The sequence below is a fragment of the Cryptococcus neoformans genome (genome assembly GCF_000091045.1).
Source record: "Cryptococcus neoformans var. neoformans JEC21 chromosome 3 sequence".
NCBI classification, from domain to species: Eukaryota; Fungi; Basidiomycota; class Tremellomycetes; order Tremellales; family Cryptococcaceae; genus Cryptococcus; species Cryptococcus deneoformans.
Window position 1 is genome coordinate 1,235,075 of NC_006685.1, and position 14,694 is coordinate 1,249,768.

At 47.0% G+C, this 14,694-nt stretch overlaps 7 protein-coding genes across 7 annotated transcripts; 4 read left to right on the forward strand and 3 right to left on the reverse strand.

The window, feature by feature from the left end:
- Positions 1-1,198: 1,198 nt before the first annotated feature.
- CNC03970 (nicotinate-nucleotide diphosphorylase (carboxylating), putative) lies at positions 1,199-2,786 on the reverse strand. The gene is made up of 6 exons (XM_569630.2): positions 2,513-2,786; positions 2,406-2,461; positions 2,208-2,354; positions 1,963-2,147; positions 1,649-1,909; positions 1,199-1,594 (listed from the first exon to the last, which is right to left on the reverse strand). Exons 1-6 carry the CDS (start codon positions 2,678-2,680, stop codon positions 1,506-1,508), a joined length of 906 nt encoding a protein of 301 aa, XP_569630.1. The 5' UTR covers positions 2,681-2,786; the 3' UTR covers positions 1,199-1,505.
- Positions 2,787-2,927: 141 nt separating this feature from the next.
- CNC03980 (kynureninase, putative) lies at positions 2,928-4,831 on the forward strand. The gene is made up of 7 exons (XM_569632.2): positions 2,928-3,132; positions 3,189-3,285; positions 3,345-3,567; positions 3,617-3,766; positions 3,821-4,005; positions 4,054-4,125; positions 4,175-4,831. The coding sequence occupies exons 1-7, from the start codon at positions 3,015-3,017 to the stop codon at positions 4,689-4,691; spliced, it is 1,362 nt and encodes a 453-aa protein (XP_569632.1). The 5' UTR covers positions 2,928-3,014; the 3' UTR covers positions 4,692-4,831.
- Positions 4,832-5,597: 766 nt separating this feature from the next.
- Positions 5,598-7,065, forward strand: CNC03990 (conserved hypothetical protein). Its single transcript, XM_569634.2, has 5 exons — positions 5,598-5,881; positions 5,933-6,139; positions 6,210-6,399; positions 6,454-6,674; positions 6,724-7,065. The coding sequence occupies exons 1-5, from the start codon at positions 5,672-5,674 to the stop codon at positions 6,973-6,975; spliced, it is 1,080 nt and encodes a 359-aa protein (XP_569634.1). The 5' UTR covers positions 5,598-5,671; the 3' UTR covers positions 6,976-7,065.
- On the reverse strand, positions 7,034-8,778 carry CNC04000 (cytoplasm protein, putative). Its single transcript, XM_569636.2, has 6 exons — positions 8,641-8,778; positions 8,327-8,580; positions 8,074-8,280; positions 7,856-8,010; positions 7,253-7,810; positions 7,034-7,202 (listed from the first exon to the last, which is right to left on the reverse strand). Exons 1-6 carry the CDS (start codon positions 8,725-8,727, stop codon positions 7,096-7,098), a joined length of 1,368 nt encoding a protein of 455 aa, XP_569636.1. The 5' UTR covers positions 8,728-8,778; the 3' UTR covers positions 7,034-7,095.
- A 146-nt stretch (positions 8,779-8,924) lies between these two features.
- On the forward strand, positions 8,925-9,764 carry CNC04010 (hypothetical protein). The gene is made up of 4 exons (XM_024656797.1): positions 8,925-9,068; positions 9,123-9,219; positions 9,278-9,375; positions 9,425-9,764. Exons 1-4 carry the CDS (start codon positions 8,978-8,980, stop codon positions 9,646-9,648), a joined length of 510 nt encoding a protein of 169 aa, XP_024512429.1. The 5' UTR covers positions 8,925-8,977; the 3' UTR covers positions 9,649-9,764.
- A 227-nt stretch (positions 9,765-9,991) lies between these two features.
- CNC04020 (conserved hypothetical protein) lies at positions 9,992-12,101 on the forward strand. The gene is made up of 10 exons (XM_569640.2): positions 9,992-10,160; positions 10,216-10,351; positions 10,406-10,416; positions 10,468-10,548; positions 10,605-10,678; positions 10,726-10,958; positions 11,015-11,115; positions 11,171-11,240; positions 11,293-11,382; positions 11,442-12,101. The coding sequence occupies exons 1-10, from the start codon at positions 10,081-10,083 to the stop codon at positions 12,012-12,014; spliced, it is 1,449 nt and encodes a 482-aa protein (XP_569640.1). The 5' UTR covers positions 9,992-10,080; the 3' UTR covers positions 12,015-12,101.
- CNC04030 (hypothetical protein) lies at positions 12,055-14,684 on the reverse strand. The gene is made up of 5 exons (XM_024656798.1): positions 14,384-14,684; positions 13,965-14,314; positions 13,839-13,912; positions 12,593-13,792; positions 12,055-12,544 (listed from the first exon to the last, which is right to left on the reverse strand). Exons 1-5 carry the CDS (start codon positions 14,622-14,624, stop codon positions 12,106-12,108), a joined length of 2,304 nt encoding a protein of 767 aa, XP_024512572.1. The 5' UTR covers positions 14,625-14,684; the 3' UTR covers positions 12,055-12,105.
- Positions 14,685-14,694: the final 10 nt, after the last annotated feature.

The following is a 14,694-nucleotide window of genomic DNA, read 5'->3' on the forward strand; positions in this document are numbered from 1 at the left end:
ATTAATATTGCGTACTGAAGCGTGTGTGCAAAAGCCATTCGGTCATCAGTAATGATCAGCCGAGGTCTACTACCTACACAGCGAGAGTCGATTGAGGCCCCAATGACAAAAACATTACGGCGCGGTTTGTGATTGCTACAACGATTGACCTCTCCTCTCATAACAGCCTGTCGTTTGAGGGCGTCCTTTGAGTTTCTTGGGAACGCTACGGCATTACAGGGGGCAATAACCCTGCAATACTGTGTACGGGGAGGGTGTCACCGGCACCGCGCGGCGAGTAGTGGTGATTCGTTATTGGCAGAAACTGTACTTCTATGTTCTTCTGGCCTCCTGTTGTTGGGTTATTACCGGTATGATTATTGCCGCACATCCCCAGACGCAAAGATCCAAGTTCGAGGGCAAGATTTATTCCAGGCAGAAAATCGGTAGAGTCTGAGACGACATGTATACAATAAAACAGGTTGATTTACTGAAGAAGAAGAAACAAAGAGAGAAGTAGTAGTAGTGGAGAACTTGTCGACGACAACCTTCTTCATTCTGAACTTCTCCCGGAGTCCGACAAACAGCTGTTCCTTTGGCACGTCCAATATGGACCTAGCACGAGAGATAGGCACATAAGAAGAGTTTAAAGGCCCCACTGCACCCCGTTCATTCTTCAACCGCCCGCACCAGTTACCTCACACATTCAATTCCAAACAACACTCCACAGGCAACAAATCATTTTATTTATCTCACAACAGACATCCACTGAAGCCATATAAGTAAACCTGTAAAGCTCATTTCTAAACTTTTTCATCTTGTCTTCCTTCTTCCTCGTCGCGCCTACCATATAATTCGTCACTATCACTTTTCCATTCATAGTATCGGCCCCTTAGGAATCATCATTAAATCGAAAACTTCCAAGGAGGTAACAGCAGTAGGTTTACCTCCTTTGTAAGTAGTTTTCTTGTTCCAGGCTAACTCGGTAAGACCTAACTAGGGCTCAGACAATTTGGATCACTATGCCTCGGTCAAGCTCATCCGCAATCTCCAACTTACGCCCGGGAGACACTCTTCACCCTCAACCAGCACCCATTAGTCCCTTAACACCGAGCGGTGGGAAGTAGTGATTGGCTTGGTAGCTTTGTAAACTACCTGTACGTCGAGCCATGCTGCTTCTCTATCATGCTGACTTTAACGATCCAGCCTTGATCACATCCCTATCTTCATCTTTGTAAACGACGTTCTCATGACACAGCATTCTCATTCACATGTACTGTACTACTAGCAACAATCACGAGTTTTCCTGGCTGTCTTTTTCTAGGGCCCTAATAACATATCAGTGATCGGCACGATTGCTCGGTTACCTTCTGAGTTGTACAGTCAGTTTCTCAAAGCAATAACAAGTCGACCATGTTCAATCTTTCGGGTCTCGCGTGCGCTGTCCGATGCAATTGTCATCTCTGCTGTTGCAATGTTGCATCGAATATTGTGAAATCAGGTTTGGCCATAATGCAATAAAACATTCAGGAACTCTTTCTAGGCTGAATCTTGAGCGAAAAATCAACATGAGGACAGCTCTGGTGTACCGCTGATGTTGATAGGATATCGATGTCTAGAGTCGACAGATAATTAGCCAGAAGCGAATGTTTAACGCGAGTAAACTCACCAGGTCCCACCCGACCAGTCAGACTCCCTTCTATGATACCACCACTAGTTTCAATCAAAAACTCCCGTTGACCCTGCCATTTTTCTTTGAGTCGTCTCGCCGCAGAATGTAAATCTTCTCCAACCATGTTGTCCAACATCACGATATTAGCTCCCGCCGTAACGGCCTCGTCCGCTTCTTTGAAATTCTGGCACTCGACGTTAACAAGAAGGGAAAAACCAGCAACTCGGCGAACAGTTTGGATAGCAGAAGTGATTGAACCTGAACAAATCAACAATGAGGCCTAGAACAACTGGGGAAGAATAGATACTGACCAGTTGCCCAGATATGGTTGTCTTTGAGCATAACCATCGATGACAAATCATGCCGATGAGGGTCTACGCCACCCACCATCATCCCATACTTCTCGACCAGCCTGAAGCCGGGGGTAGTCTTTCTGGTGCCAGCAACAACGCCCTTCCAACCCTCGGCCCTAGCCAAATCTCGGAACCTCCTTGATCTATTTAAAGGCACGTTAGATATTGATTGTTCTGTAGCGCAATACAGGAGCTAAGCTCACACGGTTGCGATTCCACTGCATCTAGCCAATGTATTTAGCGCAACACGCTCACCCAACAAAAGCTGCCGAGCTTTGCCTCGAACAATGGCGACCTTGGTCTTCGTGTCAGGAGGCACAACAGATCCCTCAGGCATAAGCCATTCCACCCTAGTTCCACAGGAGTTAGCAAGTATCGTTTGTTCAAGTCGAACGACCCACGCGCAGTCAACTTGCTTGAATACTTCTTCAAAAAAAGGTACACCGGCTAGTACACCCTGCAGAGCAGTTGTCAGAACGTAAGTCAAGGAAAGTACAGGCTTACTCACACCGCTTTTACCCCAGAGAATCGCTTCTTGCTCTTCCTCACCCACAACGAAGCCAGCCCAGTCGAAGGATGGAGTGTCTTCGGCAAACCACCTTTGCACTTCAGCACTCCAAGAAGGCGGAAGAAGATGGGCCAGATTCTGACCAGGTTTGAGATCTGTCTCGGACATAGTTGGACGATTGTTCCGGTATTAGGCGACTAATTTTCAGATAGGCTTGAAATCCTGGCGGTTGTCCTTAGTTGTCTGGCGATTATTGCCCTGTTAATAGTAGTCGCTATTGGGATGCTGATCTGCGCGCTGCTCCGGAACCTCCGGTCCATACGATCAAAGTGTACTTTACGTAATTGTTCTAAAAGCGGATTTAACGTTTCATATTGGTGTTCGTTGCGTCTTGCATGGGTCGAACAAGAAAGAGGACGAATTAGCAAGCACGGAGACTGATATCATAAACGACCGGAATCATACATATTCAGCGTTCAAAGAAAACCATAAAACTTTGACCATGTCCAATGACCTACCCACCAAAAAGGATCTGGTCAAGTGGGACCAGGAAGATGCTCTCAACTGGACTAGAGGAGAATATGAGATCCCAAACAGCAAAGCTTGTGGAGGTGAAGCAGGTAGGCAAAGAAGTTAGGCTCCAATTTGTGCTCGCATAATGCTCAAAATAGACCAGATGGAAAGGCAATTTACTTCTGCGGCAATTCTCTAGGTCTGCTCAATAAGAAAGCCAGACAGCATATAATGGAAGAACTCGATGTCTGGTCCACGAGGTGAGTTTCCACACTTTCGTGCCGTCAAGCTGATGTTAAGCTGATGTATGACGGATCAGCTCTGTGACTGGTCATTTCAATCATCCCTATCAACGGCCATGGAAACATGTAGATGAACCCCTTACTCCTCATCTTGCGAAACTCGTCGGAGCTCGAGAAGAGGAAGTTGCGCACACATCAACTCTCACGAGCAACATGCACAACCTTTTTACCAGCTTCTATCAACCCACGGAAAAAAGATGGAAGATAGTGATTGAGAAGGGCAGTTTCCCCAGCGACTGGGTGAGTACTGAAGCATGATTCTACGAACCTGAGACTGATATCTTCGTAGTACGCAGTTCATTCCCATCCGAGACTGCATGATAAAGTCCTCCGCCCTGAGCAGATTGACAATGCCATTATAGCATTGGTGCCGCGTGAAGGAGAAGACACTCTCCGGACTGAAGACATTCTTAAAGTGTTAGATGATAACAAGGACTCAGTGAGCATCACTCTACATAAAAATTGAGTATACTCACTGATTATTGATGGCCAGATTGCCATAGTCTGGTTGCCTCTAGTCCAATACTATACGGGCCAGTTATTTGACATTTCTTCCATTTCACCGAAAGTCCATGAAATTGGTGCTCTCTTAGGGCTTGATATGGCACATGGCATTGGCAATGTGGAATGCAAACTGAACGAGTGGAATGTCGACTTTGCCGTCTGGTGCACATACAAGTATGTTCAGATAACTGCCTCTGGGTTATATCTCACAATGTGCGTTAGGTACTTAAACGCAGGTCCTGCTGCTATTGGAGGATTTTACATTCGCTCAGGATTGGAAGATGGTGGCCGTCGGTATGTCCAGATTTATCTCAAATCCGTTCTCCTTTTTGATACCCTTTAGTCTTGCTGGCTGGTGGGGCAATGATGCTCGCACGCGCTTCCACATGTCCCCTAACTTCCAACCCACACCAGGTGCTAAAGGATATCAGCATTCTTGCACGCCTGTATTCTCATCTATCCCTCTCCTAGCAACTCTTCAGCTCATTGAAGCTGTGGGGTTCTCTAATATGGTTGAAAAAGCCCGTCGGCTCACTGGTACACTTGAGGCCCTTCTCAAAGCTTCACGATACCATGTTCATCCTGCGGATCCCAAAGGGAAAATCGGTTTTAAAATTATCACACCAGCTGCTCCTTATCGCGGAACTCAGCTGTCCTTAGTGATACTGCCCGAAGAGGAACATGTAATGCCAAAAGTCTTCGACAGAATGTTGAGAAAGGGGCTAGTGGGTGATGAAAGGAAGCCAAGTGTCATCAGACTTAGTCCTGTCGTGCTGTATAACACGTTTGAGGAGGTTGGGAGAGCAGTGGAGATTGTCGAAGAAGCTTTGGAAGAGGAGGAGGAAGAAAGGAAGAGGTGAAAACAGCCTCCAGAATTTCATTACCTGCGATCAACATAAATGCCCTATCTAGATGGTTTGTTAATTAAGCGGGGGATGGGGATGAAAGTTCGTCATTATTATATGCCATATCATCAAATGCGAGGGATAAAATAATTATCTTATCAGTGCATAAGGACATTCACCGTCATTATTAAGTCTACCCTCTCCTTTCGGGGCCACACCACATGACATATCATATATATACTAGCAAAAATGACCTGTGAAGGTTTCCAGTCTCCAGTTGTTATGTGACGAAATTTTCGGTTCACTACCGAAATAATTCGGTTTCGGTTTCTTCCATGTATCTTCCGACCTTCGGTGGCGTCGGTCGCCCGGTGGGTCTTCGGCCCTTCGCGCCAGTCAGTCGTTCACTTATTATTACTATGGTTCGTGCGGGTTTGGGTGTTGTTTTATAAACAGATTTTCTATATAGCATCATTTGCTACATTTATGTGGTAGCTTGTCGGTCAAAATGGTTAACAATCAGTAGTAATTACTGGGAGGTTATTAGTCACGATGCAAAGTTTATACTTGGTACTTTTTAGCGTCCTTCGGTTCACGGCCCGTTCCTTCTGCTGTCTGCTGGCGTTAGCCTTCAAGGGACGTTCGGTCGGTCGGCTAACCAGACGGCACCATGTGTCGAGTTCCGGTTCTCGTAAGAGCAATAGCGGGATTGCTCGTTGGAAATGTAGGACTAACTGCAGTAGATAGAGTAGTATACAAATCTACCGAATACAAATCAAGACATGAGATTGCTGAATACAGGGGCATGATAGGATATATGCCGAGCAGCAATAATTGTGTGGTAGTAGCTGCCACTCGTATTTTTTATATATAGCCCTGCCCCTTTGCTGTTGATATTTTAGTCCACCCTCTATTGTATCATTGTTCTCTTCTTTTTGTACAATATTTGATAACATAACTCTGCTTCATATCACGACTGCTTATATCATCCCGACATGCCTGCCGCTACTATTAGCCCTAAGACCTTGCCTCCTGGCGTTTATTGTCCTACTATCACCTTTTTCGAACCTACTGCCGAGCAGAATTTGGATGTCGAGACTCATGTGAAGCACATGGAGTTCCTCGCAAAATCTGGATTAGCTGGTGTCGTCGTCCAAGGATCGACTGCGGAGGCTGTAACTCTGGACGACGAAGAGAGAAAGACTGTGCGTATTAAGACAATGGTCCCACCATGATCCCACTGACCTTCCAGACAGCTTATCAGAACTGCGAAAGAGGCTTTCAAAAGATGTGGGAACCACGGACCTGTGATTGCGGGTACAGTTGGTGCTCAGTCTTCTCGCCAAGCTCTTAAACTTTGCCAGGATGCTGCCGAAGCTGGCGCCGATTTCGCACTCGTGCTCCCTCCCTCTTACTACCCAGCTGCCATGTCAGCTGACGCCATCCAGTCGTTCTTTGAAGAAGTAAGTAGCTATATCTAGATCACTTCGTATATATTCGAGGGTGAGCTGACTTAGCCCCGAATCTCTTTAGCTTGCCAGCGCTTCTCCAATTCCCATCATCATTTATTCCTATCCCGGAGTTTGCAGCGGGATCAACATGGACACCGACTTGATTTGTCGACTTGCTCGACACCCTAACATTGCTGGCGTAAAGCACACTGATCATGACGTCGGAAGGATTGGGCGGGAGACTGCTCAGTCTATGGGCAATGCCTTTGGTTGTGAGTATAGTTTACGGAACTTCGGAAAGTGTAGCTGATTTTGCCCTCTCTCAGCTCCTTTCACAATTTTGGGTGGTGCCTCAGACTATCTTCTGGGCACCGTTGCTGTTGGTGGCCAAGGCGCCATTACCGGCATGGCCAATGTCGCTCCTCGCGTCTGCGTCAAAGCTTTTGAGCTCGCACGAGCTGGCCGATACGAGGAAGCTTTGCAGTATGCCAGGGTGATTTCTACTGCCGAATGGGGCATGGGCAAGGGTGCCATCCTCGGGACCAAGGTGAGCATTTCGAATAGTCGACTTTGACGATAGTTAACATTTCAATTAGTACATGACTGCCTGGGCCAATGATTACGCCCCTACAGCGGCTCTTGCTAGAAAACCGTTGCCCCTGTGCCCTGAATCAACCAAGCAACATGTCCGAGCGGTTGGGACCGAGATAGTAGCTCTCGAACGCTCATTGGAACAGCAAGGATGGGCTGGAGCAGCTATGAGGGGAGAAACGCAAAGCGAGAAAGTACTTGCTCCTTCGAAGAAGATCAACGGCATTGTGAACGGTGCGGAAGAAGTGGCCATTTGATTAATTACTTTAGCCTCAAGGTCCTGGAAGATCTGCGATCACAGTCTGTAGTTTTTATCCGCTTTCTATATGCATTTAATACTCCGATGATAGTGTCTGACAATACACGAATCGGATAGCCTATGAACAACAAGGGCATCCCCCCATACCCTCATCCATCAAACTCTCTATCCGTTCAATACGATCAGAAAGCTTATCCATGGCAGCATTGAGTATGTCCATTTGACCTATACTCTCAGAGTTAGTTATGGTCATAACCGAAATGCTCGTGTTTTACCTTGCCGATACACGGCGCACATCCTCCGCACCTCCTCTCTTGCGTCCACCACTTTAATTTGGCTCCCGGTTCTAAGTTTCTCCAATTTATCCTCCAGCATCCCGCCCAGCATGCCTAGCACATCAAGCTCAAGCTGCATTTCTCTCTCCTCCTTTTCATGCAAGGCATGTTCATCATCATCATCCACTTCATCTTCTACGTTCCCACCACCTAATAACACCCTCATGATTTCCAACAAACGCTTATCGACCTCCCCATTTCTTCTCAGCTCAAATCGCTCTCTGGCATCGAGACCTTTGGACTGTAGCCTTTCATTAATGGGTTCTGGTAAGGAAGCAATTCCTAATCGAAGGTTGACAATATCGTCCGGATTAGAGTCAAGTACGAAACCATACCCAAGTAAAAGTTCTTCGTTTGGCTTTGCACCATAATTGTTGAACAACTGTGAACCAGATTCACAAACTGATGAAGAAACAAGGGAAATTGAAGGGACCCCTCGCGAGCCGTTGGGAATAGACACCAATGATGAGAGCCAAAGAATGGGTTGGCCACGAGCGTCTGTTCTGTATTAGCAATAGCCTGAAATCCCAGATGAAGTCTCACGATTGAAGATATCCACACCGGGGAGAAGAGCAGGTTTCGAAACCCCGTCAATTCTGGTGGGCTGAGGAGTCATCTCACCGTCTGGAGGGAGATCGAGTAATTTAGAGGGGAATGCTCGTGAGGACATATAAGTAGCAGTGGCCAGATATCTCTCCCTGGGCGGCAAAAATAAGTTCAACGGTGTTTGGATATGGCGTTCGAAGATTGAAAGTACTCACCATGTCAAACCATCCTCTTTCAAAACGGACCTCAACGCTGCTGACTCAGCAGACCACTCTTTCCTGCGATCCTCTACTGCGCCGAGAAGATTACTGCCGGACAACAACTGCAGTTCTGATTCGGTGAAGTACAACGGTGTAGATAGATTTGACGCTGGGGGCAACGATGCCAAGTATGTCTTATGCACCAATGATCGCGGCCATTCTCTACGCCGAACAACGATTAGGACAATATGCAAGTCTACTGACTTACGTCTCGGGTCTCTCCTGATAAATCCAATGAAACCCCAGATATGCACCGATTCTCATCCTTTCGTTCCATGGCTTCCCTTCTTTAGCATGGCCTTTGGGCCAAATCAGCTGCCCTTTTTCAACTCCTGCAATCTCGCACACGGCTTGTGTGGCAAGCTCAGAAGTCACAGCAAGGGAAAAAGGACAGGATACTAATTTCTCCTCAGGCTTTATGGTATTGTCTGCGAATACAGACAGTCCTGTTGACTCATCTACCTAAATCTATTAATTCTGGGACTGGGTCTGTCTGGGGATAGGCAGAAGGAAATGTCTCACTTGGAGCTTTGCAGAGGGATGGAAATAACCTCCGTTCGAGACAATCCAGTCAATTAGCTCTGTGGCCTGTGTCATGTGAGGTGGCATGACTGTATAATGTTAGGTCTTTGAGGTTGTTTCGAGAGGTTGTTGAATTATTAGTAGTAGTAGTAGTAATAATTAATAATAATAATGAGTTAAGAAGCAACAAGAAGACTAAAAAAAAAGGTGGAGGAAATGACGTGTGATTTGATTGTGATCGCGGGCGAACGAGGAGTACGATACATCCATTCAATAATCACGGTGGAGATCGACTACATGACTCTCCTCACCCGAGACCTCTCCGCTACGGCCAGCAATGTCCATCCCCGTATCATCAGACCCCTCCAAGAGAAGCTGGCCCCAAAAGATCTTCGACAAATGCAAAGAACAACCTTTTGTGCCCCTCGGTACGCCTAGCCCTCACTACTCCGGCCCAACGTCCAGCTAATGTCTTCGTCTAGGTGCTGGTGCGACCGTAGCTGCACTCCTCGGGGCCAGCTACCATCTGAGAAAAGGTAATAGGACGCGATTCAATCAGTTTTTAAGATTCCGAATCTAGTAGGTCATTTCACTCTTTACCATGAAGAGGAAGACGAGTTTATTGACTTGTCTATAGTGCTCAAGGTGTGACCGTTGTGGCCCTATTGATCTATGGAAGTCAAGAACTTGCTGCCAGAGAAAAGGCTGGCGTTGTAAAGCGCAAGGATGACCGCAGTATGTTGTAAATGAGCACATGCCTCATGACTGACTCGTAATATTTCAGTTGTTGTCTACCCGCAAACGTCTCCTTCCCCGGCTGCTCCTGAGCCCTTCGTGCGCTCTGATGAACCTTCTGCCTTACCGGAATCACTATCTTCTGCTGTTGACGCTAAGTCTAATGCCTACCCTCTGAGGAAGGAGGAGAGAATGAAGGTGTCTGAGTTCGCGAAGAGGTTGAAGGAGGCAGAAGCGCTGCAAAAAGAGGAAGATGTATCGAGACGCCGGTAAGGGATGACTGTATAATTGTGTGAAAATTCGAATGAAGCAAAATGAGGTTACAAGCTACACATATGTACCAGTACAGACCATAGAATCTAGCATGCATCCGCCACCATTCATCTGCTGTTTCACTGTCTGGCCGGTGTGACTTTTGAGTCAAGTGACCCAGGGATCAGGACCACACTGTTGGTATGCATTTTTCGTACGTAGCAAAAAAAAGAGAATATAGGTCAGAGGAAATGACATTACATCTACTATTAGTAGATGGATGCGGTGGTGGAGGTTGACCACAAGTCGCCAGTCATCGGTCCCTCAGTCGCAACGACGCTTTCGCTTGAATCATTCGGCCTTCTTTCTTGATCCTTGACTTGTTTTTAAAGCGTGTCTCTTCTTTCAACAACTATTCCTCGGGTCTTCACATTTGTTTTTGTAAACTTTATCATGCATCAAAACAACCCATACCTGAAGCAGAAGCCAGATTTCGCTCGATTGGCTTCTAGATACCCAAAATTTGCTCCCTTGTAAGTCTTTTGTCTTCTGTGATTGAAAAGGGTACTAATCAATAGAACCACTAAGCGTCAGCGTTTCCGAGGATGGATACACTTCTATCAACTTTCAGGATCCAACTGCTTTGAGGGAATTGACCAAGTGCTTGTTGAAAGAAGATTGGAATCTGGATGTAGATTTGAGAGAGGACAGGCTTTGCCCAACTGTGAGCTTCGTGTCAGTTCGAATTGTGCGACATCAACCTTACTTCCTATGATAGATACCCAATAGGTGGGTCTTATTTCTCTACTTCACACAGTGGATATTATTCAATAAGTGCAGGCTAGATTATATCTACCACGTGCTCGACCTCGAACCACACCTCCCGTCCTCTTCTTTGAGACCTCTACGAATCCTTGATATGTGAGTACTAGCAGCCATCATAGAATTAAGGAAAGCTGACACCATTCTTCAAATAGAGGAACAGGAGCGACGGCTATCTACCCTATTTTACTGGCTCGACTCCGCCCAGATTCTCGTATTGTTGCTACAGGTGGATTGTACTTGAATAGGTCAAGTATAGGCGCTGACTACTGTCAGAGATCGATGAAAGTTCCTACAACCATGCCAAGGCAACACTTGAGAAGAACAATATACCTCCGTCTTCAATCACCGTACTGAAATCACCTACACCTGATCCAATCCTCTTTCCATTATTGGAATGCAAGGGCAAGTCTGAGGACTGGGACCTCACAATATGTAATCCTCCCTTTTTTGCGTCCTCACAGGAAATGCTGCAAGGGATGGAACTAAAAGATAGACAAGCTCATGCAGTGAGTCGTATGCACGCCCCCAAATGAGCGACATTTACTAACAAGCACCCATTTAGGCCCCGACTGCGTCTGATAATGAACTGATTACCAGAGGAGGAGAACTTGCTTTCATAACAAGTATGATACGAGAAAGTATTGACATAGGGCACAAGTGCACGTACGTTTCTCAAGAAGCACGAGCATGTTGATCAAGGCTAATACTCATAGGCTAGGTGGTATACAACACTAGTGGGAAAGTACTCGTCTTTGCAGCCCCTCATAGAGACTTTGCGGGAATTCAAGGTATTTAGGTAATGTGCGGTTAATGCAAGCGAGACACTTATGTCAAAACCAGATTGACAACTACTTTGTCATCAATATGAAGCAATCCCGGACTTCTCGATGGATACTTGGCTGGTCTCACACCATGACACGACTTCCTGATGTAAGGACTTATTATTTGCTATCGCAGAGGAGAAATTAACATGTACTGCGCCGTCTCAGAGCATAACCAGACCCTATGCGATCATGGAAAATACGACATTTGCTCAGCTTTTACCATCTTCAAATACCGTGCGATTCAATGCCCCACCACCCGTATCGCTTACGACACTGAAAGCCAAGGTGCTCGATGTCCTTCGAACTGTCGCTTTAGACCCCTCGAAAGATAGTCCGGATCCTTCACAATATGAGGGTGAGACGCAGAACTCCGTACTGATCTCCCCCAGGATCAATACGTGGTCCCGGGCTGCTCGCCGAATGGCCGCAAGGCAAGAAAGCAAAGCGGAGCCAGAAGGTCAAGGGGAAGCGAGCAAACCACTTACCCTCTTTCGCTGTAGAATTAAGTACGTCAATAGCCACACGAGGCCAATGGACGGATCACCATCTTTAGAGATTGACTGGCTCGAAGGGAGACGAGAAGATCGAGAAGTTTGGGAAAGTTTTTGCAATTTCTTGTTAAGCAAATTAGGATTAAGCAGAAAGCGTCAAGCGGAAGCCGAATCAGATGGTCGTCCTCTGAAAAGCTCAGGAAGACGGTTCCAGGGGAACTATGCAAGGGGCCGCATGGCGATGTAACAAGAGCGGGATGGCAAGACAACTAGCGAAAGAGCCGTTTGAATTAAAATCGAATATGCGCTGCATGCATTTGATGACTAGTTAGTGAGCACTAAAGGAGTGTCTTGCCCAACCACTCCTGGAATGCTTGACATTCGACCTTCGGATCCTCATCGAATGCGTGATCTGCCCCTTCAACCCTTTCGATTACGAGATCTCCACTGGCCCTACCCAGTGCCTCAATCGTCTTCTCCATGGGTTGCACTTTATCGTCAATGGTGCCATACACAAAGAAGATTGGAACGTGATACTTTGCCTTGCTCGACTTGGAAGCAATTTCCAGGCGATGAGGGATGGACAAAGAGAGAGGAGAGGGACGGAACGCATCGAGACCTTGTCCAACTGAACGCTGAGTAAGGAACAGGAGGGAAGGGAAAAGAGAATGTTGAAGCATATATGGATATAGGATAGATCGAGGTCCACCGGAGACAGCAGAGCAGACAGGCGCTGCTTTGGTGTCGATATGAGGCTTCGCTTGAGCGTGCGAGATGCTATGATTTGTCGATTTAGAAATTATATGTCACTATGGGCTCACTTACCTGTTGCCATTCATCCATGGTACTGGATTCGTCTCTGTCGCCCAGAATTTGTCCGTGAGATCAGTGATGGGATAGAAAGGTGCGAGGCATTTGATGGCCTCATTCTTCAATCCTCTATAAGCTCCAATCTCTTCGTCGCCAACTTCATCAGGTACTCTCAAGCCTGCTATCAATGCCAGATAGCCCCCCGCGGAACCCCCTGAAAGGCAGATCCTAGAAACATCTATCTTATGATCACCCTTTCCATCCTTGACCAATCTGTCGTTGAGCCTGGTTTGAATGTAGTCGAAGAGAACAGTAACCTCAGAGAGGATATCAAGGATAGAGACCTGAGGAGCGAGGCGATAGTTGGGCGAAATGATTGCTACACTTTCATCAGGGCGTCCATCGCCTCTGGTGTAAGCGTGTGAAGGCAATCGCCTGAAATGAGGAGGAAGATTTTCTTTATTTCCCTGTAGCAAACCACCGCCGTGGAACCAGATGACAAGGGGGTGGCCAGAAGGGCCGGCAGGGGTAGAAGGAAGATAAAGATCGAAATCAACAGCCAGAGGTTCCGAGTCGAACGTGGCTGCTGGAAAAGTGCGGTAGACAATAGTAAGGTCAGGCTCCGGAATAGGTAAAGTATGTTCATCATTCGCCGCAGGTCCTGTTTCGACAGCCGAGCTAGCCTTGTCTTGATTATCTTCGACAGTGGATGTATCTTCATGGTTGAATGAAGGAGTGGCTTGGCGTAAGTTGCATCCTATGGTATCAACCTTAGCAGCCGATGCAATGGTACCAATGAGGCCGCGGATATTGATATTTCCGGAGAGAACAAGGTGAGAGAGCTCCGGCATGGCCTTCTCACTGATCCCAAGACTTTGAACATCAAGAACACCCGAAACGTTGTTATTTTCTATGTTGAGGACCCTCATATGCTTAAGATTGACACTGGCCAGTGCCTTCAGACCCTCCTGAGTGATGGTATTGCTCCCAAGACTCAAATGACGAAGCACTGGAAGTATAGGTCTTTCTGACTTGAGAGCGGTTTGACGTTGGATGGCGGTAGTGAAAAATCCAGAGCCATAGCGGAGGCCTTCTTCAGAAGGCCCTATGGGTGAATCAAAAGATAGGGTAGTAATTGAATTGTGCGAGATATCCAGAACCTGAAGTTGGGGAAGCAAAAGGACAGAACGAGGAATGGATGGTAGCGAATTGTGGCTTGAAACCAGTTAATGCTTGTCCAAAACAAAGCGAGAAGACCCACGAAAGATCCAGAGAGCTCAAACGAAGGAGGTCAGAGAGGGCATCGGGAACCCCTTTGAGAAGGTTTTTGCTTAACTAAAGTACATATGAGCACGCGAACAGGTGAGGAATATTGAGAGTTGCACACATCCAGGATTTTCAATCCTCCAAACATTCCAATTTCCCTGTCAATCTCCACGAGCTTGTTATTCCCAATTCTCAGGGTGGTAAGTTCCTCTGGTTCTGACCAGATATCTTCTTCTTTCCTCCAAGTGCGAAACGCCAAGCCCTGCTGACTATTGTCTACGTCTATTTCATCATCTACAGCAAAAGGGCTAGTACCGATTGCAGTGCGTGAGCGTGAGGCAGCTAATGATTCCCTCGGCGGGGAAGGAGGAGGGGGAGGATTGGAAAGGTCGGTAGTCGAAAGCCCCAGAAGGGATATGTACACTTTTGGGGGGATGCGCTCAAGCTCAAGGGAAGCAATATCTAATTTACCTGAACACCCAACGTTAGCCGAACATCAGCTTCTTTACTTTCCCGTGCATAGTTTTCACCTGAGCTTACCTGATTTAGCGGCCTTCTTCAACTGCCCTTCCACAGTCTTGTCCTCTAGCAGATCTGCCCCACTCCCGTCTAAGTGAACAAATCCTCTGGGAGTACCCGCTCTTTTGCCAGCCGGGCTACCGTAAGTTTGGAGGTCGCCGGTTCTCTGAGATTTGGGAGTGTTGCGGAGTTCTGCACGACGGGCCGCTATGGTTTCGCGAATAGAAGGCCGAGCTGGGGAGTTTTGTGCTGAGACAGGCATCTTGGTCAATCTGATGCCGATGGGAATATGCAAACAGAAAACGAGAAAGTGATATTTGATGATGTGCGTG

What these genes read in the sequence shown, in the direction of transcription:
- CNC04030 (XM_024656798.1), bottom strand. Translation starts at nt 14,624, where the DNA reads ATGCCTGTCTCAGCACAAAACTCCCCAGCTCGGCCTTCTATTCGCGAA. An exon ending in GAAGAAGGCCGCTAAATCAG is followed by an intron (nt 14,315 to 14,383) that starts GTAAGCTCAGGT and finishes TTGGGTGTTCAG; the next exon opens with GTAAATTAGATATTGCTTCC. An exon ending in TTGAGCTCTCTGGATCTTTC is followed by an intron (nt 13,793 to 13,838) that starts GTGGGTCTTCTC and finishes ACTGGTTTCAAG; the next exon opens with CCACAATTCGCTACCATCCA.
- CNC04010 (XM_024656797.1), top strand. Translation starts at nt 8,978, where the DNA reads ATGTCCATCCCCGTATCATCAGACCCCTCCAAGAGAAGCTGGCCCCAA. An exon ending in ACAACCTTTTGTGCCCCTCG is followed by an intron (nt 9,069 to 9,122) that starts GTACGCCTAGCC and finishes GTCTTCGTCTAG; the next exon opens with GTGCTGGTGCGACCGTAGCT. An exon ending in AAAGCGCAAGGATGACCGCA is followed by an intron (nt 9,376 to 9,424) that starts GTATGTTGTAAA and finishes GTAATATTTCAG; the next exon opens with TTGTTGTCTACCCGCAAACG.
- CNC03970 (XM_569630.2), bottom strand. Translation starts at nt 2,680, where the DNA reads ATGTCCGAGACAGATCTCAAACCTGGTCAGAATCTGGCCCATCTTCTT. An exon ending in TTCTCTGGGGTAAAAGCGGT is followed by an intron (nt 2,462 to 2,512) that starts GTGAGTAAGCCT and finishes ACTGCTCTGCAG; the next exon opens with GGTGTACTAGCCGGTGTACC. An exon ending in TGCAGTGGAATCGCAACCGT is followed by an intron (nt 2,148 to 2,207) that starts GTGAGCTTAGCT and finishes GCCTTTAAATAG; the next exon opens with ATCAAGGAGGTTCCGAGATT.
- CNC04020 (XM_569640.2), top strand. Translation starts at nt 10,081, where the DNA reads ATGCATCAAAACAACCCATACCTGAAGCAGAAGCCAGATTTCGCTCGA. An exon ending in TACCCAAAATTTGCTCCCTT is followed by an intron (nt 10,161 to 10,215) that starts GTAAGTCTTTTG and finishes AGAACCACTAAG; the next exon opens with CGTCAGCGTTTCCGAGGATG. An exon ending in TTCTCGTATTGTTGCTACAG is followed by an intron (nt 10,679 to 10,725) that starts GTGGATTGTACT and finishes GACTACTGTCAG; the next exon opens with AGATCGATGAAAGTTCCTAC.
- CNC04000 (XM_569636.2), bottom strand. Translation starts at nt 8,727, where the DNA reads ATGCCACCTCACATGACACAGGCCACAGAGCTAATTGACTGGATTGTC. An exon ending in ATCCCTCTGCAAAGCTCCAA is followed by an intron (nt 8,581 to 8,640) that starts GTGAGACATTTC and finishes TAATAGATTTAG; the next exon opens with GTAGATGAGTCAACAGGACT. An exon ending in CGGTGTGGATATCTTCAATC is followed by an intron (nt 7,811 to 7,855) that starts GTGAGACTTCAT and finishes AATACAGAACAG; the next exon opens with ACGCTCGTGGCCAACCCATT.
- CNC03980 (XM_569632.2), top strand. Translation starts at nt 3,015, where the DNA reads ATGTCCAATGACCTACCCACCAAAAAGGATCTGGTCAAGTGGGACCAG. An exon ending in GCAGTTTCCCCAGCGACTGG is followed by an intron (nt 3,568 to 3,616) that starts GTGAGTACTGAA and finishes ATATCTTCGTAG; the next exon opens with TACGCAGTTCATTCCCATCC. An exon ending in GCCGTCTGGTGCACATACAA is followed by an intron (nt 4,006 to 4,053) that starts GTATGTTCAGAT and finishes AATGTGCGTTAG; the next exon opens with GTACTTAAACGCAGGTCCTG.
- CNC03990 (XM_569634.2), top strand. Translation starts at nt 5,672, where the DNA reads ATGCCTGCCGCTACTATTAGCCCTAAGACCTTGCCTCCTGGCGTTTAT. An exon ending in ACGACGAAGAGAGAAAGACT is followed by an intron (nt 5,882 to 5,932) that starts GTGCGTATTAAG and finishes CCTTCCAGACAG; the next exon opens with CTTATCAGAACTGCGAAAGA. An exon ending in TATGGGCAATGCCTTTGGTT is followed by an intron (nt 6,400 to 6,453) that starts GTGAGTATAGTT and finishes GCCCTCTCTCAG; the next exon opens with CTCCTTTCACAATTTTGGGT.